The sequence below is a fragment of the Lontra canadensis genome, unplaced genomic scaffold (assembly GCF_010015895.1).
Source record: "Lontra canadensis isolate GAN:19392208 unplaced genomic scaffold, GSC_riverotter_1.0 scaffold299, whole genome shotgun sequence".
In the NCBI taxonomy this organism is placed as follows: domain Eukaryota; kingdom Metazoa; phylum Chordata; class Mammalia; order Carnivora; family Mustelidae; genus Lontra; species Lontra canadensis.
The window spans coordinates 77503-96459 of NW_022631293.1; the positions used below are offsets into that span (position 1 = coordinate 77503).

The window sequence follows — 18957 nt, forward strand, 5'->3', positions numbered from 1 at the left end:
GTTTTTCCTACCGTGGTTCTGTAGCCACACACAGCCCTGAGACAATGGGGCCTCCTAGGGTGCTGCTGGAGGCAAGACCCTTAAACTGGAATGTGCTTTCGAAGTGGTTTTTGAGAAACCCTGTTTTATGGTCTGCAGTCTCAGGGGTGGCTTGCCAATCCAGCCCAGTCCTCCCTTCTCATAACGAGGTCTGGGCAGGCAGGCTTGTAATGATGACCAGCTAATGCTCGGAATCAGTCTGGCAGTGGTTGCTGAGCACCTGCGTCGTAGTGAGCCTGGTGCTAGATGCCAGGGGTGCCACAGCCCACGGGACACAGGGTTCCTGCCGTGATGGAGCTTATGGTGGAGTGTAAAACAGACACTCCCGAGAAGTTCAGCCTGAAGGAGTGGGACATCGTGGTGGACAAAGGGCGGAGGGGACAGTATGTTTGAGGGCCACGAGTCGAGGGGGAGAGTGACAAACCTGAAGATCTGAGCAAGTCCAGTACCGGTACAAGAGAGCATGGGTAGGTTTGTCAGCCGGCCGGGGGAGTGGAGGAGTGTGTAAGGACTCTTTCTGCTGCAGGAGGCTGTGCTCCAGCTCAGGACCGGAATGCATGTCCTGCCTGGTTTAGGGCACCTGCCTCTCCACTCTGTGGTTTGGCTCCCCCTGGTGGCTGTGACAAGAACCAGAGCCCTAACTTGTTCGGTTGGTGGGAAAGAAGATTCTGAGTCTGGACATTGCTTCTCCCCAGGTGCTTCCTGCCTGCCCACTTGCCGCCTGGGTTTGCCCCTCCTGGCGGGATGCATCCTGGCAAGTTAGTCTCTGACTGATGGCCAATAGAGAGGGCTTGGAGCCCACAGGACAACTTTGATGGTTGGCTCAATTTTTTTTTTTTGACTTTTTAAAAAGTTTTTATTAATAATTTTCTGTAACCAGTGACAGTATCTTAAATTCATTTTATTTTTCTTTTTTTAAAATTTTTAATTAATTTTTTAATTTTTAAATAAACATATAATGTATTTTTATCCCCAGGGGTACAGGTCTGTGAATCGGTTGGCTCAATTTTTATAGATTATCTGTGACATGGTAAGCTTGGTTTTGACTGGAGTCCTAGGTCACATCAAAGTGGAGAAAATCCATTTCTGGCTGCAGTTGCATTTTTAGACAAAGTCAAACACCAGAAGAGACGGACTACAAACAGATGTGGCAGAAGGATGGGTCCCAGCATGGCTTCATCTTGACAGATGGCTGGCTACCCTCCAGGTGGCAGATGTGGTGGGTTGGAGAGTATCATTTCGCTTTTAAGGGGCAGACTTTCTTACCAGTGCAAAGGGTAAATGCATTGAATTACAGGATCTTGTCTGCAGGTTGTAGGAAATGGGGCAATATCAGCTTTTCATGACTAATATCGGATGTTTTGATTTTGATGCCTTTGAAAACTTCTAAATATTTTAGATAAATGGAACAAAACGATTTATTAAAAACAATTTTATTTTATTTAAAAAAATTTAAAGATTTTTATCTTTTTATTTGACAGAGAGAGAGAGAGAGAGAACAAGCAGGGGGAACAACAGATGGAAAGGAAGAAGCAGGCTCCCTATTGAGCAGGGAACCCAACTCAGAGCTTGAGCCCAGGATCCCAAGATCATGACCTGAGCTGAAGGCAGATGCTTAACCAACTGAGCTACCCAGGAGCCCCTGTTAAAAAACAATTTTAAGAAAGCTCTACAGAAAAATGGAAAGAACAAAGGATGCAATTTTCAATAGCTACAGAAAATATAAAAAAAATCTAAGAATAAATGTAACAAGAAATATGTAGGATCTTTATTTTTATATTTAATTTTTATTTTTTTAAGATTTTATTTATTTATTTGACAAAGAGAGACACAGCAAGAGAGGAAACAAAAGCAGAGGGAGTGGGAGAGGGGGAAGCAGGTTTCCCACTGAGCAGGGAGCCCGACGTGGGGCTCGATCCCAGGACCCTGGGATCAGGACCTGAGCAGAAGGCAGACGTTTAATGACTGAGCCACCCAGGCGTCCCTGGATCTTTATTTTTATAAAACAGTTTCAGAATTACAGAAAACAAAATTTTAGTATATGGAGAGACATACCATATTCTTGGATGGGACAACTCAAGGTTGTAAAACTACCAGTTCTTCCACAGTTGACTTGTGTATGTAAAACAGTTATAATTGAAATCTCAATGGGATTAAAACATTTCTAAATTTTCAAAATGATTTTAAAGTTCTTGGAGGAAAAATACCTGAGAGTGAGAGTTTAAAATAATGAGAGCAATTTGAGTATGAACTTATTTAAACCTGTTATGAAGCTGTAATAATTTTAAAAATACTACTGGGAGCAAAAATAGATAGCTCAGTGGAACAAAGCAGAAAGCTCAGGTATCGACTCAGGTATAGATGTAAAAAAATTAGGGGCTCCTGGGTCGTTCAGTCGGTTAAGTGTCTGCCTTGGGATCCAGGTCATGATCCCCAGAGTCCTGGGATTGAGCCCCACGTTGGACTCTCTGCTCAGTGGGGAGCCTCCTTCTCCCTCTGCCTCTCCCCTGGCTCATACTCGCTTGCTCTCTCTCTCTTTTTTATATAAATAAAATATAAATAAAATTTATATTTTATTTATTAAATAAACAAAATATAAATAAATGATAGAAGCTTTTCAGATAAGGAGGATCATGGACTAAATTGTGCTATGATAATGGTTCACTATTTGGTAAAGTTAAATTACTTGCACCAACACACCAAAACAAATTACAGAATGACTGGAGTGAAATGTAAAGAAATAAAATTTTACATTAAAAACCTCTAAGAAAATGTCAATGAGTCAAGCAAGAAAGCAAAAGAGTGAATCACAAAGAAACCAATCAATAAAGGTATCTAAAGAGGTGAAATTATTACATGCATGCCAAACAACACAACTCAGAAAACTAGAAACACAGTTGTAAGACCAGTGATAATTGGGAAAAATATTTGTAACATACATGGCGGGCAAAGGATTGATATTTTTAATAAGTAAAATGCTCTTAAGTGAGGAAATAATGAGCACTTCAATAAGTAAAAACAGGTAAGATCATGAGCAGGCCATCCAAAGAACATGTTCAGTTCTTGTCTGACTCTACTTCTTAACATCCCATGGATATGTTTGATGGCGCCCTTCTCTTCCAAACATTCTGGCCTCTTGACGGCTGCTGACACAGCCTCCCCTGGTTCATCTTCCATCTCTCTGGCTCTTCCTTTCTGTCTCTTTTGTTAGCTCCCCCTTTTCTACCTGGCTTCTCAGTGTTTGAGTTCTTTATGGTTCTTTTCTTCTCATGCCTAATTTCACCCCAAGCGTATTATGAATGTCGGTGGCTTCAGTGATTGTCCACATACACATGATTCCCACATTTATTTCTCTAGCCACATTTACCCTCTGAGCCAAAGATCCGTATTTCCAACTACCAACTTAACTGTCCACTTGGGTGATGTCTCCAAAGCTGCTCAGAATCACAGACATTCCCCCCAAAATCAGGTTCTCTTCCGGGAACTCTCAATTTACCACGTTGGAGTAATCCTTGACACCCTTCTGTCCTGCATGCCCTCCCCAAATACATTTCATCACTGAGTCCTGACATGTTTTACTTCCTAAATGTTTCCCAGACTTGCCCACCTGTCCACCTCCACCACCAATGCCCTTCTTTAAGCTGTCAGAGCTGCCACGCGCAGTTGTGAAGACCAGTAATACGCATTTAAGGTGCCTCCATATCTCTTTATAGCTTGGCATATCATTTATTTTTATTGCTGAATAATATTCCAATGTATGAATATGCCACAGTTTATCTCCTTGCTTACTGAAGGACATTTTGGTTACTTCCAGCTTTTGATGATTTTGAGTAAAGCTGCTGTAAACATTTGCATGCAAGTTTTTAAATCAGTTGGGTAAATAACTAGAAGCATGATTGCCTGAATGTGTGGTATGACTCTATGTTTATTTAGCTTCTTTAAGAAACTGCCAAACTACCTTCCAAAGGGACTGTACCATTTTGCATTCCCACCAGCAATGCATGGGAATTTCTGTTTTTCTGCGTCCTCACTGGCATTCGGTATTTTTATGTTTTTTCTTTTTTTAATGTTAGCCATTCTAACAGGTGTGCAGTGATATCTTCTTGTTTTAATTTGCAATTCCCTAATGATAAATAATGTTACTTTACATGTCTTATTATTGAATTTCTAGAGTTCTTTGTACATTTTGGATAGAAGTCCTTTATCAGATGTATATTTTATAAATACTTTCTCCCAATCTGTATCTTGTCTTTCTATTCTTTTAATGGTATCTTTCATAGAGCATTAGTTTTTAATTTTAATAAGGTCTAACGTAATCAGTATTTTCTTTCTTGGGTTGTGCTTTCTGTACTTAATAAAACATCACCGAAACACAAGGTCACAGGTGTTTTTCTGTTTTCTTCTAAAAGTTTTATAGCATTTCATTTTGTATTTAGGGCTGTGATCCATTTTGACTAAGTGTTTTATGAAAGTGTAGTGTCTAGATTCATTTTTTTGCATATGAACATTCAGTTTTTCCAGAACAATTTATTAACAAGACTTTCTCCATTGAATTGTCTTTGCTGCTTTGTCAAAGATTGGTTGGACATCTTTGGAAGATTTTTATTGGGATTACATTGAATCTGTAGGTCTAGCATCTTAACAATATTGAGTTTTCCAGCCCATCAACACAGAACCCCTATCAGTATATTTAGATCTCTTTTTGATATCCTTCATCAGAGTTTTGTGGTTTTCTATATGTAGATCAAGTACATATTCTGTTGGATTTATACCTAAGCTTCTCATTTCTGGGGTGCTATTATAAATGATATTGTAATTTAAATTTCCAATTCCAATTGTTCATTGCCAGCATATAGGAAAGCAATTGGCTTTTGTATGTTAACCTTGTATCTTGTAACCTTGTTATAATTGCTTATTAGTTCTAGGAGTTTTTTGTTGGTTCTTTGGGATTTTCTACATAGATAAGCCTATCATTTGTGAACAGAAAGAGTTTTATTTCTTTCTTCCCAATATATATATATATATATTTTTTATTTCCTTTTCTTGTCTTATTGCAGTAGCTAGGACTCCCAGTGTGATGTTGAATAGGAGTGGTGAGAGGGAACATCCTAACCCCAGCTCGTCATTGGTATCACTCTAGCGAGTCCTGCCACCATCACTTCTCACCTGACCCAGTGTCACAGCCTCGGAACTGGCCTTCCTACTTTCAATTTTTTTTTTTTTTTCCAATAAAGTCCATTGTCTGCTTAGTAGCCAGAACGAGCTTTTAGGAATGTAGACCAGATCATGTCACTTTCCAGATTAAGATCATTCCAGAGACTTGCTGTTTGCACTTATACTGAAATCCGAGCTCCTCCTCTTAATTTACAGTTCTTTGTGTAATCTGGCCCCTGCATGCCCAAGTAGTGTCATTTTATAAGACTCTTCCCCTTGGCCTCTAGATGTCAGCCCCTCTGGCCTTCTTTCTATCCTTCAAGTACATTCTGCCTTTGGGCCTTTGCACCAGCTGTTCCCTTTGCCAAGAATGTTCTTCCCACTCATATTTTAATAGGACCAGTTCTTTCTAGTTATTTAGATCTCAGCTGATGTGTTACTTTCTCAGAATGGCTTCCCCAATCTGATATTATATCTAGTCATTCTCTGTCTTATAAATGAGATTTAATTCTTTGCATAGCTGTTACCTCTACCTGATTTTGTCTAGTTTGTTTCTTCTCCTTCTCCTTCTCCTTCTCCTCCTCCTCCTCCTCCTCCTCCTCCTCCTTCTTCTTCTTCTTCTTCTCCTCCTCCTCCTCCTCCTCCTCCTTCCCCCCCTCCTCCCCTCCACCTTCCCATTCTTCTTCTCCTTCTTCTTCTTCTTCCTCTCCTTCTCCTCCTCCTTCTTCTTCTTCCTCTCCTACTCCTTTTTCTTCTCTTCCTCCCTCCCTTCCCCTTCCCATTCTTCTTCTCCTCCTCCTCCTCCTCCTCCTCCTCCTCCCTTCTCCCTCCTCCTCCCCTCCCTCTCCTCTCCCCTGCCCCCTCCTCCTCCTCCTTCCTCCTCCTCCTCCTCCTTCTTCTTCTTCTTCTTCTTTTCCTCCTCCTCCTCCTCCTCCTCCTCCTTCTTCCTCTTCCTCTTCTTCCACTTCCACTTCCCCTTCCCCTCCCTCCTCCTCCTCCTCCTCCTCCTCCTCCTCCTCCTCTTCTTCTTCTTCTTCTTCTTCTTCTTCTTCTTCTTCTTCTACTTCTTCTTCTTCTTCTTCTTCTTCTTTTCTTTTTCTGTCTCTCTCTGCTCCCTGTTGCCCTGTCTCTGACTCTCCCAGCTGCTGGAATGTAAGCTCCGTAACAGAAGGACTCTGCCCCCTGTGTTGATTGCTGTAGCCCCAGTGCCTGCTAGGGCAGCAGCACCAGGTGTGGTGTGGCTGCCGAATGGCCCCCTCCTAGGTCTCCACCATGATCTGGAACCAAACACCTCACTCTCTCCGTTCTTCCGTCCCCATCTTTCAGTTCTCTAAGCACCTTGCTTTTTCCTGCCCAGAGCCTTTGCACGTGTTCCTCCTCTGCCCAGAATTCCCACACTGTCTCTCCCTCATTTTGCCTCAATACCTTCTACTTTTTTTTAAACTCTCAGCTCAATTGCTATTTCTATGCAGAAACCTTCCACAGTTCATATCACCAACTCTTTCATGGTTCTTTTCATAGTTTGAATTTATATTCGTTTCAATGATTCTGTGATAATCTATCTTCCCCACCATTCTGACAGCCCAGCTGGTGAGTCTCAGGTCTGTTTGGTCTCATCCTTTATCTACTGCACCCAGGGCAGCACTTGGCCCAGAGAAGGTACTCAGAGTACACTGGAGGTGGTTGTTGGAAGAATGAGTTCACTAAAGAATAAATACTGGATTTCATTGGTTCTTAAGAAGTAGACTTGCCCCAAACTTAACATTTCTGAAAAAGGATGCATCTTGCCATTGATGGCATCTTAGAGTTGATGAACATGTTTTTAATAAATATATTACTATATTCTGTTTCACTAGTAATCAAAGAAATGCAAATTAAAGCAAAATGCTATTTTTCAGGTACCAGGTGGACAATTTTTTTTTTTTTTTTTTTTTAGTGAATTTTAAAACATTAAATAATGGGGGCATCTGGCTGGCTCGGTTGGTAGAGCATGTGACTCTTGCTCTCTGGGTTAGAACTTTTATCCCCATGTTAGGTGTAGAGATTACTTAAAAATAAAAAAAAAACTAAACTAAAAAACTAACAATACAAAATAAAAACAATAACAATGTTGGTAAAGGTGTGAGGAAATAGGTACTTCTACATGCTACAGTAAGAGTTTATACTGGGACAATCTTTCTGGGGAGCAGTTTGGCAATATATATTCAAAGTCTTAAAAATATTAATACCCTGTGGCTTATTCAATTTAACAGTTGCTCTAAGGAAGTAATGAGGGATATTTAAAAAGGCTTCTGCCAATGATTCTCACTAAATAACATTTAATAAATATTAAATAAAAAATTGTATGTAAATGAAAAAATTGAATAAATAGTGGAAAATTGACTCAAGGTCATCTGTAAAATGGAATACAGTCAAATGGTAAGTACATGTGTTCTCAATTTTTAAAGATGTGGAAAAATATTCATAATACAATGTATCTTTCAATAGACTGTAAGCTCCATGAGGGCAGGAACCACGAATATTGCATTTGGTCTGTATACAATATCTAGCACAGTGCCGACACATAAATATTTGTTGAATATGGAAGTGAAAAAGCAGGTGTTAGATATAACATGGAGTGGTGCTGGGATCCTAGAGGCAGGGCGCCCTTGCTCAGTAGGGTAGTGGTGGCTTCACAGTGCTGAGGGGACACCCCCGCCCACACAGCCCCTGCACTGGTGCACCCTTCCCCCCACCGCCCCCAGCCTTGCTTCCTCTGTGCTTCTTCCCTTTGCTCGCACCATGACTGATCAGCTGACTGAAGCACAGACTGCTGAATTCAGGGAGGCTTTTCCATACTTGACAAAGATGGCCATAGAGCCATCACAACAAAGGAATTGGAGCTGTCATGGGGTCACTGGGTCGGAACCCAACAGAAGCCAAATTGCAAGATATAATCAATGAGGTGGATGCCGACGGTAATGGCACCATGGACTTCCCAGAATTTCTGACTATGATCGCTAGAAAAATGAAAGCCACAGTGAAGAAGAAATTCGGGAGGCATTTCGACTCTTGACGAGGATGGCACTTGGGGACATCAGTGTGGCGGAGCTCCATCATCCACGACCAGCTTAGGAGAAAAACAGATGAAGAAGGAGATGAAATGATCAGAGAAGCAGGTATCGATGGAGAGGACAAGTCAGGTATGAAGAATTTGTACAGATGGTGACTACAGAAAGAAGACCTACTTTCAACTCCCTCCCCCGACTCCAGAAGAATCAAATTGTATCTCTTACCGCTTGCAAAAAAAAAAAAAAAAGTTCACTTACGCATTCTGTTCCTATATAACAAAACTGAATGTCAGAAGCACTTTCTGTCCACATGCACAAAATCTGTGTGTGTGGGTTGGTGATCCTCTCCCCTGAAGACCAAACCACACATCAGTTTTACGATAGAAACAGCTGTACCACCTGAAGATAAGGAAGCACTTAGTGGACTCCTTGCAGTCCCATCGCTACTGGTTATTAATACACTGGGCTGCCCAGTTCTTCATGCATGCGGCTTGACGATGGAACAGGTCAGGCATTTGTATTAAAAACAAAAAAATGAAAAAAACAAATTTAAAACCTATTCAGATGGGTTCTAGTTCAGTCTGTTACTATAAATTGCCATAGCAGGTTTACTGAAAACAAACACTTAAAATTGGTTTACCTCAGGATGCTGTGCGGGAAAATGGGTGAAGGATAAACTGTCTAGACATAGCCCCCACCCCCCGGAGGACAGACCCCCTCCCCCGTCGTACTTCCGGGTGTCCCCACCCATGGTGACGATGGCACTCCTCCTTGTGGCGTGCTACGTGTGTCCGTTTAGCGTTCTCCACGTTGTACTAGAGTGAAATGGGTGTCAGGCTGTCACCCACACACATTTTCAAAAAGAAACCTTATCAAGGAAGCATCTGTGGATGGTCTGTTTTTGAAACTTTCTGAAGCATGACTTGGAGCCAGCGGAGTAGGCTGTGGCTGTGGACGTCATTGCAACCATCAACACTGCTGTTCAAGAAATTGCACTTTACGGCCATTCCAAGTTGTAAATGCTAGTCTTTTTTTTTTTTTTCCCCTTCCAATAAAAAGGCCATTAACTTAAAAAAAAAAAAACCCACATACTGTAGGATGATCCCAATTTTATTAAAAAAAAAATGACTGTGGGTATGTGCTGAGGATCAGAGGCACATACAGAAATATGTGAAAGCAGTTTATCTGTGAAGGATGCAGTTACGAGTGGTTTTTGTTTTTCTTTGTACTTTTCTATATTTTTCCATGTTTCTATGAGGTACCCATATTAGTTTTATCATGAGAAAAATTATTTGCTTGCCCGTTAAACTACACGTTGATGTTAAACGAATGAACATGAGGAATGTGGTCAGTGGCAGGAAGGATTCACAAAGGAAGTTTTCTTGGAGCCCACGAGATTGTTGAATTGAGGATTAAACAGAGTGAATGGATATTGTCCGTTCCAACCTGAGCCCTTGACAGGAATCTGGACCCAATAATCCTTGTGGAATTTGCAACGCCCCCCCCTCACCCCCCGCTCCCCCCCACCCCACCACCCAAGCAAGAGCCCATTCGTCCTTTCTTTGTCCAGACCACTCTTGGCCTGCCTGCTCTAAACAGCTGCTTATAGTTCTTAGTTACCTTTGTGGCTTGGATTGACCTCTCATTTTTTTTTTTTTTAGATATTATTTATTTATTTGAGAGAGAGCAAGAGATCACAAGCCGGTGGAGGAGCAGAGGGAGAAGGAGGAAGCAGATTCCCCACTGAGCAGAGAGCCTGATGTGGGGCTCGATCCCAGGACCCTGAGATCATGACCTGAGCTGAAGGCAGAGGCTTAACCCACTGAGCCACCCAGGCCCCCAACCCCTCAGTTCTTATTCCCACCTTCGGTCCCTTTGCTCAGATGGGCACTGTGGATCAGAGTCTTGGACTCTCTTGAGCTCTCTCTCTCCCTTGGCTCTCATTTAGTTTTTGCTCTTGGCCTTGAAGCACTATAGCTATGGTTCAGAGCCTCTTGGCCTCTCTCTTGTGCTGAGAGCTGTGGCCTCATCTGCTGGCTTGGTGTTGAGAGCCTAGAATGCTGCTTGACAGTCGATGCTCAATACACATTTATTCCGTGCACAAATGGTGATCCCTGGAAAAGTTGGCAGAAAGGAAGCAGGCATGTACTCAGTGTCCAGGTGGCCTATGACAGGGCCAATGGAACAGTTGAAGAACATGGGATGTGTTTATGTCAAATACATCAGATGCAATACTTTGAAATGAAACAATGGTCCCATGTAGAAGTTCAGATGCCGGAATGTTGGGGAAAAAGTTCTGGAAATGATGACTTTCGTAGTACCATGTATTTAATTGGGTCTTCAAGTTCAAAAATTTCATATATTTTCATTTGTGTATGAGAGGGCATAAAACACGCACACACACACACACACTCATACACTCACACACACACCCCACACAAGGCATGTTCCTTATTTGATTCCTTTAACATTTTGTTCCTTCTGGTAAAGCCAGTAATTCAAGACAGTTGCAACAGAGGGCAGAGTTGTGTAAGTCATTTGAACACCTTTTTATTCTTGCCTGAAAATCACCCCCAAACACATATTACAGTGATATGTGGACTGCGCTGTGGAAATGCTCCTTTGACTCTCCGGTTTTCATTATTTACATATCAAGATTATTTAAAAGCATTAGGTTATTTTTCCTGTCATTGTTTCAAATACTTGGTAACGTGTGTAAGTGCTAATAAAAGCAAAGTGCTAATCCCTTGAGAGAGAAATACTGAAATATGGATAATATATTTATAAATCCTGTATCAAGATTAAGTGATAGGGACTCTTTGGTCCTTTCCAGATATGCTTTATTTAGGATTACTTACCTTTCTTTCCAATTTAGTGCTGGAATGCAGGCTTTTTGAGGTTACCACCACTGACAAATGCCGATTAATGTTCTTTATTGCGAAATTTCTGAAGCTCGTGGGCAAGACCAGAGAAGCGGAAGAGCTGTTCTTGAGTGTCGAGAACATACTTGTGCAGGTAAAGTGGGAAATTACTTTAAATCCTTCAAATGCTGTTTTGTTCATATCAGATATTTTCAGATATCACTTACCTTTGTTCCCTTATAATGCCATCTGCAAACAAAGGACTTAATAATAAATAACAGACACTAATTTAATTACATCGATCAGGGAGGAAGCTGACTTTAATCCATAGCCCAAATTGTAGATTAGTACCAAAAAGTAGTAGATAGATGGGAGCCATTTTTTGAAGGAATGAATACCAAGAAGTACAATTTTTGAGGGAAAAAAGAATGTCGATAAAGCAAAAGGAATAGAGTACTGGGTTGAAATGAACTAATAAAAAACAGGTTAAGGACTTGGTTATGGTTATAACTGGTTATAATTTTTACAAAAATATTGGAGAAGGTTGATTATCTTGTCTCTATATTAATTTACTTTTTCTGAAATAATAAGTTTTAGCTTTGTTGACTATAATGAAAGTTTTACTCCTAATACATAACAATAACTGTGTGTATGAGGACATTTAACTGGCCTTTAAAAAAAATTATAAGTTTTTACTGATTTCAGTAGTGTTTATAGACCAAGAATAGTGTAACCCAAGACAAAGCTGTTTTTATTTTAAAACAAAGAGCTTCACATTTTTATAAAACACTGCCTCTGCCTCCATCAGCACACACCTTTATAGAAAGAATTCTGTTTAAAGAGATTAGTAAGACTTAACATGGCAAGTCTCCTCATGGTGGAGACCATGCTTATCTACCAATTTTTGTATCCTCCGTGGCATCTTACAACCTACAGCTGCCTAATAAATCAGTGAATCAATTTGACTTTGCAAATACTTCACGTCCTTAGAAGGCGGCACAGAGTAGTGAATAGAGCGTGGGATGTTTTCGGGCTGACCCAGATTTAAAGAGCTTTGGCACTCACTGCTGTGTGACCTTGGTGAGAATTTTAACCTCTCTGACTCTGTTACGGATTCTAGTATCTGTCTCAAGGGGTTGTTAACAGGGTCGAGTAAGAAAGTACGCAAAGCACTCCACACACCGTGTGGCCCACAGTGAGAGCTTAAGAACTGGTAGCTCTTGTGTTATTTCTGTCTGTGGCTTATAAAGTCCTGGGAGGCCCAGGTTAGAAACAATAAGACTGCTCGATTTAAGCTATCTTGGCCACTCTTTCATCTTCCAGGGGGTGGAGTCCGGTGATTCTCTGCTATCTTACTATTGACTGTGGAATTTTCCCCTGTGCCCACAATTTTCTTTTTTTTCCCACCAGGTCCAGATGACCATTACTGACAGGTGTCTGTCTAGAGAGTACTACCAGTTTTTTTACTAGGTAATCTCTGAGTGCCTGGTTCTAGTCATTCACTTAGTCATTCACTCATGCATCCCCTCTGCTGACTCATACTGAGGGCCTTGCCTCGCCTGTGAGGGAGCACTGTGCCGGGAGTTGGGGTGGTAGCAGTGAGCGAGGCAGGCACAGTTTCCGCCCTCAGGGAGCTCCCCGTCTAGCTGGAAGACACTGGAAACACGCAAAACAGCCATGAAGCAGAGCCCGTCAGATACATGGTCGTGAAAGGATAAGACAGCTTCATCGAAGGTGCGCCACAGCTTAGACATTCAAAGAAAATTTTCCTCCTCAGAGCACTCCTTTGCGAGGCATCAATCTTATGATTCTGTTCTCAAAATATTTTTGCAACAATGCTTTGGGCCTATCCACCATGGAGACTGTTAAAAGAATTTTCTTTAGGCTCTGAATTTACTTCCAAAAGAGAAGTTCTAGAACTATTTTGGCAATAACAACGTCTTTGAAATAGGTGCCTAACATTCTCAAGGGGAAGGATCTCGTTATTTGTGATGTATGCATTCTGCGTGTACACCACTGCTGTAATCTCTTCAGCTTATTCAGGTCATTTAGGAATTTTAATGCAGCAGTTTTCAGCTGGGAGGTAGTTTTGGCGACACCGGAGCCATTTTTGGTTGTCACAACTTGGGGGTGGGTATTGCCACTGGCATCAGGAGGGTAGAAGCAAGGTGTACTGCTTGCTGCATATCCTGCCTGCATGGGACACCCCCACCCCCCGCTTGACTCACATAGCGCAGAGCTAGCCTGCCCCACATGTCAGTGGTGCTCAGGCTGAGAAGCTGATTTGATCGGTCTGTCTGTTGAAAAAGTAGATCTCAGGCTCTCCCCACTCCAGTTTGATAGTCAGTGTGGCAGACAGCTGGAAAACCAAAAAATACTTTTGTGAAGGAGCCTCTGGTTATGTGTCAGTGACTTAGTTGTTAAATGTGCAGAGCCGAGCTTTGGGGAGAGGAGGTCTGGGGGCGATGCCCTTGCTCTCCTCCTTGCTAGCCATGCGGGCTTGGGTGATTTATAGAACCTCATGGAGCCTCAGTTTCCCCACCTGTAGTAGAGGAGCAATAATCCCTATTTCATAGCATTTCTCTAAATTCCTAATGAAGTCACGTGTGGCAAGGGCTCAGCTCAGTCGGGGCTCCAGGGGTGGTGGCTAGTGCAGACTGTGACCTGAGAGTGGAACTCTGCTTGTGCTAACACAATCACTGTGAAATATAAACACATATTTACTGAGTTCCCACGAAGCTCTGTGCCTGGATGGTGGGATAGTCTGGAGTTAGAGGAGAATGAAAGACCTGTTTTCATGAGGAGGAGGCTTGACAACATAGCACCAAATTTGCCATGCCGATGGGTACTTCTGGCAACGTGGGCAGTGAGACTCAAGGGTGGCAGGACCTCGGTAGTTTGGTGGGGGCTCGGGAGCTGTCCCCCTCCCTGAGGCTTCTGCCCGACTCTAGACTAGAAATGTGGCCAGGACATGGGGAGGACTCAGGAAGACCCTGAGGACTTGAGCCTGGTTGACAGGCACAGAGAAATCCAGAGAGGAAGCTGATTTGGAGAGGAAGATGACAAATTTTAAATATTTCAGCTACTGAATTTGCAGTTGGGGAAAGATATCCAAGTGGAGTCTCCAGCCAGCTGGAGGACAGGTAGTGTTGGAAATCTGGAGAGAGACTTGGTGGGGGACATCTACTTACATGTGAATGCCGAAACACGCAGGGAAACAAAGCCTCCAAGTGATGATAGAAACTGGTTCCTGGGAAGTTATTTATACCTAAAAGGAGACAAGGAAAGAAGAGTTTGTAAAGGAGTGAGGGATTGGAGGAGGGTAGGGGGATCATAGTTTCCCCTGAACCAGGGAAGGAGGACTGCTTAGGGGGCTGGACAAATGAAGACCAAAAGAAGGCCCCTAATTCTGGTGAGTGCAGTCAGTGGTAACCCCAGAGATGGAAGGGGGTGGATGTGGGAGGAGCTGAACTGCAGGGCTTTAAGAGGCAAGTATGTCATAATGAAATGGAGAACCAGCACAAACTGATATTGGTTTGAGAAGCTTGTCAGTAATAGGAGAAAGATGAAAAGTCAAGATATGATCAGCTTCAGGTGAGGTCTGATCCAGGAGATGTATGTCTGTGTGGAGCAGGAAAGGAGCCAGGGAGATGGGCAGATTGGAGATACCAGTGGGAACTCTGTTCAGGGGACAGGACTCTTGAGAGTTCAGGGGGCGGTGGGTCCTTGAAAAGGAGGTTGGCAATCTCTTCCTCTGAGATAGACAGGAGGGAAGAAAATGGGTGGAAACACAGGTAACTTGAAATTAATTGAAGAAAAGGGTAAATGAAGTATACAGACTTTAATTTTCCAAGATCTATCCCCACTTTCAAAGAAAGTAATGTACCCCGCTCCTGAATGTTTAGCCCCGCAAGTGATCGGAAAGACCATTTCCCAGCTTTCCTTGGAGCTAGAGATGAGCACGTGCCCGAGTTTGGGCTGGTGACTTTTTTTTTTTTTTAAAAGATTTTATTTATTTATTTGACAGACAGAGATCACAAGTAGGCAGAGAGGCAGGCAGAGAGAGAGAGGAGAAAGCAGGCTCCCTGCTGAGCAGAGAGCCCGATGTGGGGCTCTATCCCAGCACCCTGGGATCATGACCTGAGCCGAAGGCAGAGGCTTTAACCCACTGAGCCATCCAGGTGCCCCTGGGCTGGTGACATTAAGTGAGAGTGATATGGGTAACTTCTAAGAGGTTTTCATGAAGTGAAGAGTCTGATCTTCTCCTCTTTCCTCCTTCCTGCTGGTTGGACTGTGGCTACGATGGCTGGAGATGGAGCAGCCATTTTAGACCAAGAGGCGTCCTTGGAAATAGAAGTCAGGCAAGGTCAGGAAACAGGTTAAAAGGAATCTGAGTCTCTGACATCATGATATGTCTGTAGCTCCAGGCCACCTACTTCCTGACTTTTGCATGAGGCAGATATCAAGTCACTATTCATTTGGGTTTTCTGTTACTTGCAGCCATTCGTGATCCGAACCAATATCTGAGGGCAGTCTTACAGGGTTCATCAAATAGTCAGAATGGAAGTGGGGGACAGGAAGAGTGAGCAGTAGGGGTGAGATCTAGGATAGCCGCTGAGAAGGGGCACTTTTAAAGATACGTATGAGGGATGCATGAAAGAGCTGTGGCCTCTGCCCCAGAGATTCCTTACCACACCTGGCTGCCTCTAGGGCTGAGGAGATCCATATCTCTGAGCAGAGGTAACCTGTTTCCAAAACACCTACTAGAAAGCTCTTGGGTCATGCTGCAGGTCCGTTGGCATGGGGAGCACTTTCAACAGGTGCAGAGCACAAAGAATTCATGCCAAGCAGCCAGGCTCAGTCCTTTCCTGGGCTCACACTGTGGTAGAGCAGGAAGTATTACAGAACCAATGAGAGTGATGGTTCATTTGAATAGGGCCTCAGTTCTCAGATATATTCTGGTTAATATTACATTTCCTGAAATGAGATTAAGTAGTAAGATAACTCGTCCTTAACTCTCATTTCTTGCACTGGACATTTAGAAAATTATAACCAATTGGTAGATTCTTATGGGTTGAAACAGTTTTGGTAGAGGAGTGATACAAAGTAATGAAGTTTAAGTGCTCCTGAAATAAACAATGCTGAGCCAGTAAAGAGAATTTAAATTCAAGTCTCTAAGCAAAAATGTGTCTGGTCACTCTTGAATTCAAGGGCCACACTGATAATGTTTTTAGGAGTTCATTTGAATTCTTGATAATACCTCCCCTGGGAATTTTAACATGTGCAACACACTGTCATGTTATTCTTACCTTCGAAAATATTAATTATTATTATTATTATTACTATTCTTAAATATGTTATTTATGTGAGAGAGAGAGAGAGAGAGAGCACGAGCAGGTAGAGGGAGGGGAGCTGCAGGGGCAGAGGGAGAAGGAGGCGCCCCTCCGAGCAGGCTCCTTGATGCAAGGCTCAATCCCAGCAACCCCAGGGTCATGACCTGAGCTGAAGGCAGGTACTTCACCCCGACTGAGCCACCCAGGCACCCAAAAAACATTTATGGCTGTGAACTAAAACAACCTCTGAAAGACATATCCCCAAATTTACTTTGAGTTTATAGTGTTTCCCAATAACTATTTCGCATCATTTTATAAATATTTAAATTCCCTAAGAGAAGAAACGATATAAAGCATGCCATCTTTTGCGGGCATGTTATGAAATGGGCCTTTGCTGAGCGGGTGTCTGGTTGCTGTGCCAGATCTATGGCTGGCTTCCCCCAGCAGTGGTGTCCTTTCCACTTTGTACAGAGTCAGGCCTTGACAGAGATGCTTCTCAGAGTACAGAACACCACTGGAGAACTCTACCTTGAAATAGGGATGACTCAGGAGGGCTTCCAGTACTTCCAGAAAGCGTGGTCCAACCTGACAGAGTTTCCACCCAGCGCCATAAAAGACAACCAGGCCTTCCTGAAGCAGAAAGGTACGGCAGACAGGTGCAGAGGGGGTAGTGCTTTGTGTTTCGGAGTCGGGCTCCTGGGCCAGACCCAGCCACCAAGAAAGGGGACGTGGATGTGTGTGCTTTGTGCACCTGAGTTTTGTGGCCGTCACGTGAGGGCTGACCAGTCAGAGCCCCTCATGGGACGGCCCAGCCTTTGGGGCTGTCGAGGGCCGATAGTGATGTGCGTCAGAAAGCTCCCTTTCTGTGAGCCCCCTCCTGTGAGCAGTACGGGGGCCCGTTCACATGATTCTGAAGCCTGCTGTTCTGGGTTTAAATCTCGACTTTTCACTCACTGACTCTTTGCCTTTAGATCTATGACTCAACCTTTGTCAGTCACATGTTTCACGTTTGTAAGGGAGGGATGAGGGGAGTATCTGCTGCGTGTTGTTGTGAGACTAGAAGGGTTTGTGGGAGACCGTGGAGTGTGCAGGACGGTGGCTGGCCTGCAGTCCAGAGCTCGGGGAACCCGCTTCTTTTATTCTCAGGTAATTGATGCCTGAGGCTCTGTAGGACCACAGAGAGAGCAGAGACAAGGATGTTTACTGAACGAAGATATTAAGCATTTTTGACCCACTGATTTACAGTCAGTCTAATCTAAAGTATTCTAGACTTACGCTGTATTTATTTATTTATTTATTTATTTATTTATTTATTTTGTAAAGATTTTATTTATTTATTTGACAGAGTGATCACAAGTAGGCAGAGAGGCAGGCAGAGAGAGAGAGGAGGAAGCAGGCTCCCTGCTGAGCAGAGAGCCCGACGCAGGGCTTGATCCCAGGACCCTGGGATCATGACCTGAGCCGAAGGCAGAGGCTTTAACCCACTGAGCCACCCAGGCACCCCATTACGCTGTATTTAAATGGCTGCATTAATTCACTTTTGTGGTATAGCAGGCCAGCCCAGAAGGCAGCCATTCGAACAACAGCTGCTTACTGTTGCCCAGAGGTGTGTGCGTTGGCTGGGGGATTCCACAGGTCCAGAGTGGGCTCGGCAGATGGAGATCAGCGGGCAGGGCCCATGGGATGGGCTGGTCTACAAGGCTTCCCTTCGATGTCTGGGCCACACGTTCCTCTTCCTCCAGGAGGATGGTGAGGGCCTGTTGGCTTGGTGGCTCGCGGGATTCCAGGAGACGGGGAGCAGAAGCCTGTGCAGAGGCACAGACCTAGGCTCAGCCCTGGCCCACACCCTCTTGTCCTGCATTCAGTTGGTCAAAACGAGTCACCAGGCCTCATTCAAAGGGAGAGCACAAGACCCCACGTCTTGATGGGAGGAGGTGCGGAATGGCATTGCCGAGGGGAACTGGGTGCAGGTTGGCATGGGGGGCTGCTGCTGTTTCGGCGGTCTACCACCAGGGCTGTAAGACCAAAGGTCACTGTGGGCAAGCTACCTACCCCTGCTCGATCCCAAGTGTAAGTCCAGTTTTACAGTAACACTTACCACTTGTTGAATGCTTATTATGTGTAAGGCACTTCATGCTCATGATCTTTTACCCTCAAACGTGTCTCCTGTGGTATGTATTGCTATCCCCATGGTACAGATGAGGACACTGAAGGTCAGAGAGGTAGAATAACTTCAACCACTTCAGCTCTCACAGCCGGCAGGCCTGGAGCTGGGAGTCCGAGCTAGGCTGATCAGACCCTAAAGCCTGTCTGCAGGAACTCCTCACCGTACGAAATCTCTTCTAGAACTGACATGTATGAAGCTATAGTCCTCGAAATACAGAGTGTAGCTTCTGAGGCACCTGAATGCAGGCAGAGCTGGTCAAAGGCATGCTGGGACCTCAGTGAGCAGAGGAAACCAGGGTGGGAACCAGGCGCACTCAGGTGGATCCTGGGACTGGCCTTCTAAAGCCGGCTGGA

At 43.7% G+C, this 18957-nt stretch overlaps 1 protein-coding gene across 1 annotated transcript in view; it reads left to right on the forward strand.

The window, feature by feature from the left end:
• The window catches only part of LOC116862682 (putative tetratricopeptide repeat protein 41), an 89492-nt gene that overhangs the window by 44014 nt on the left and 26521 nt on the right, over nt 1-18957 (forward strand). Inside the window, exons 10-11 of the mRNA XM_032850045.1 lie at nt 11119-11258; nt 16909-17080. Coding sequence (XP_032705936.1) covers nt 11119-11258; nt 16909-17080 — 312 coding nt within the window. The remainder of the gene's footprint in view (nt 1-11118; nt 11259-16908; nt 17081-18957) is intronic.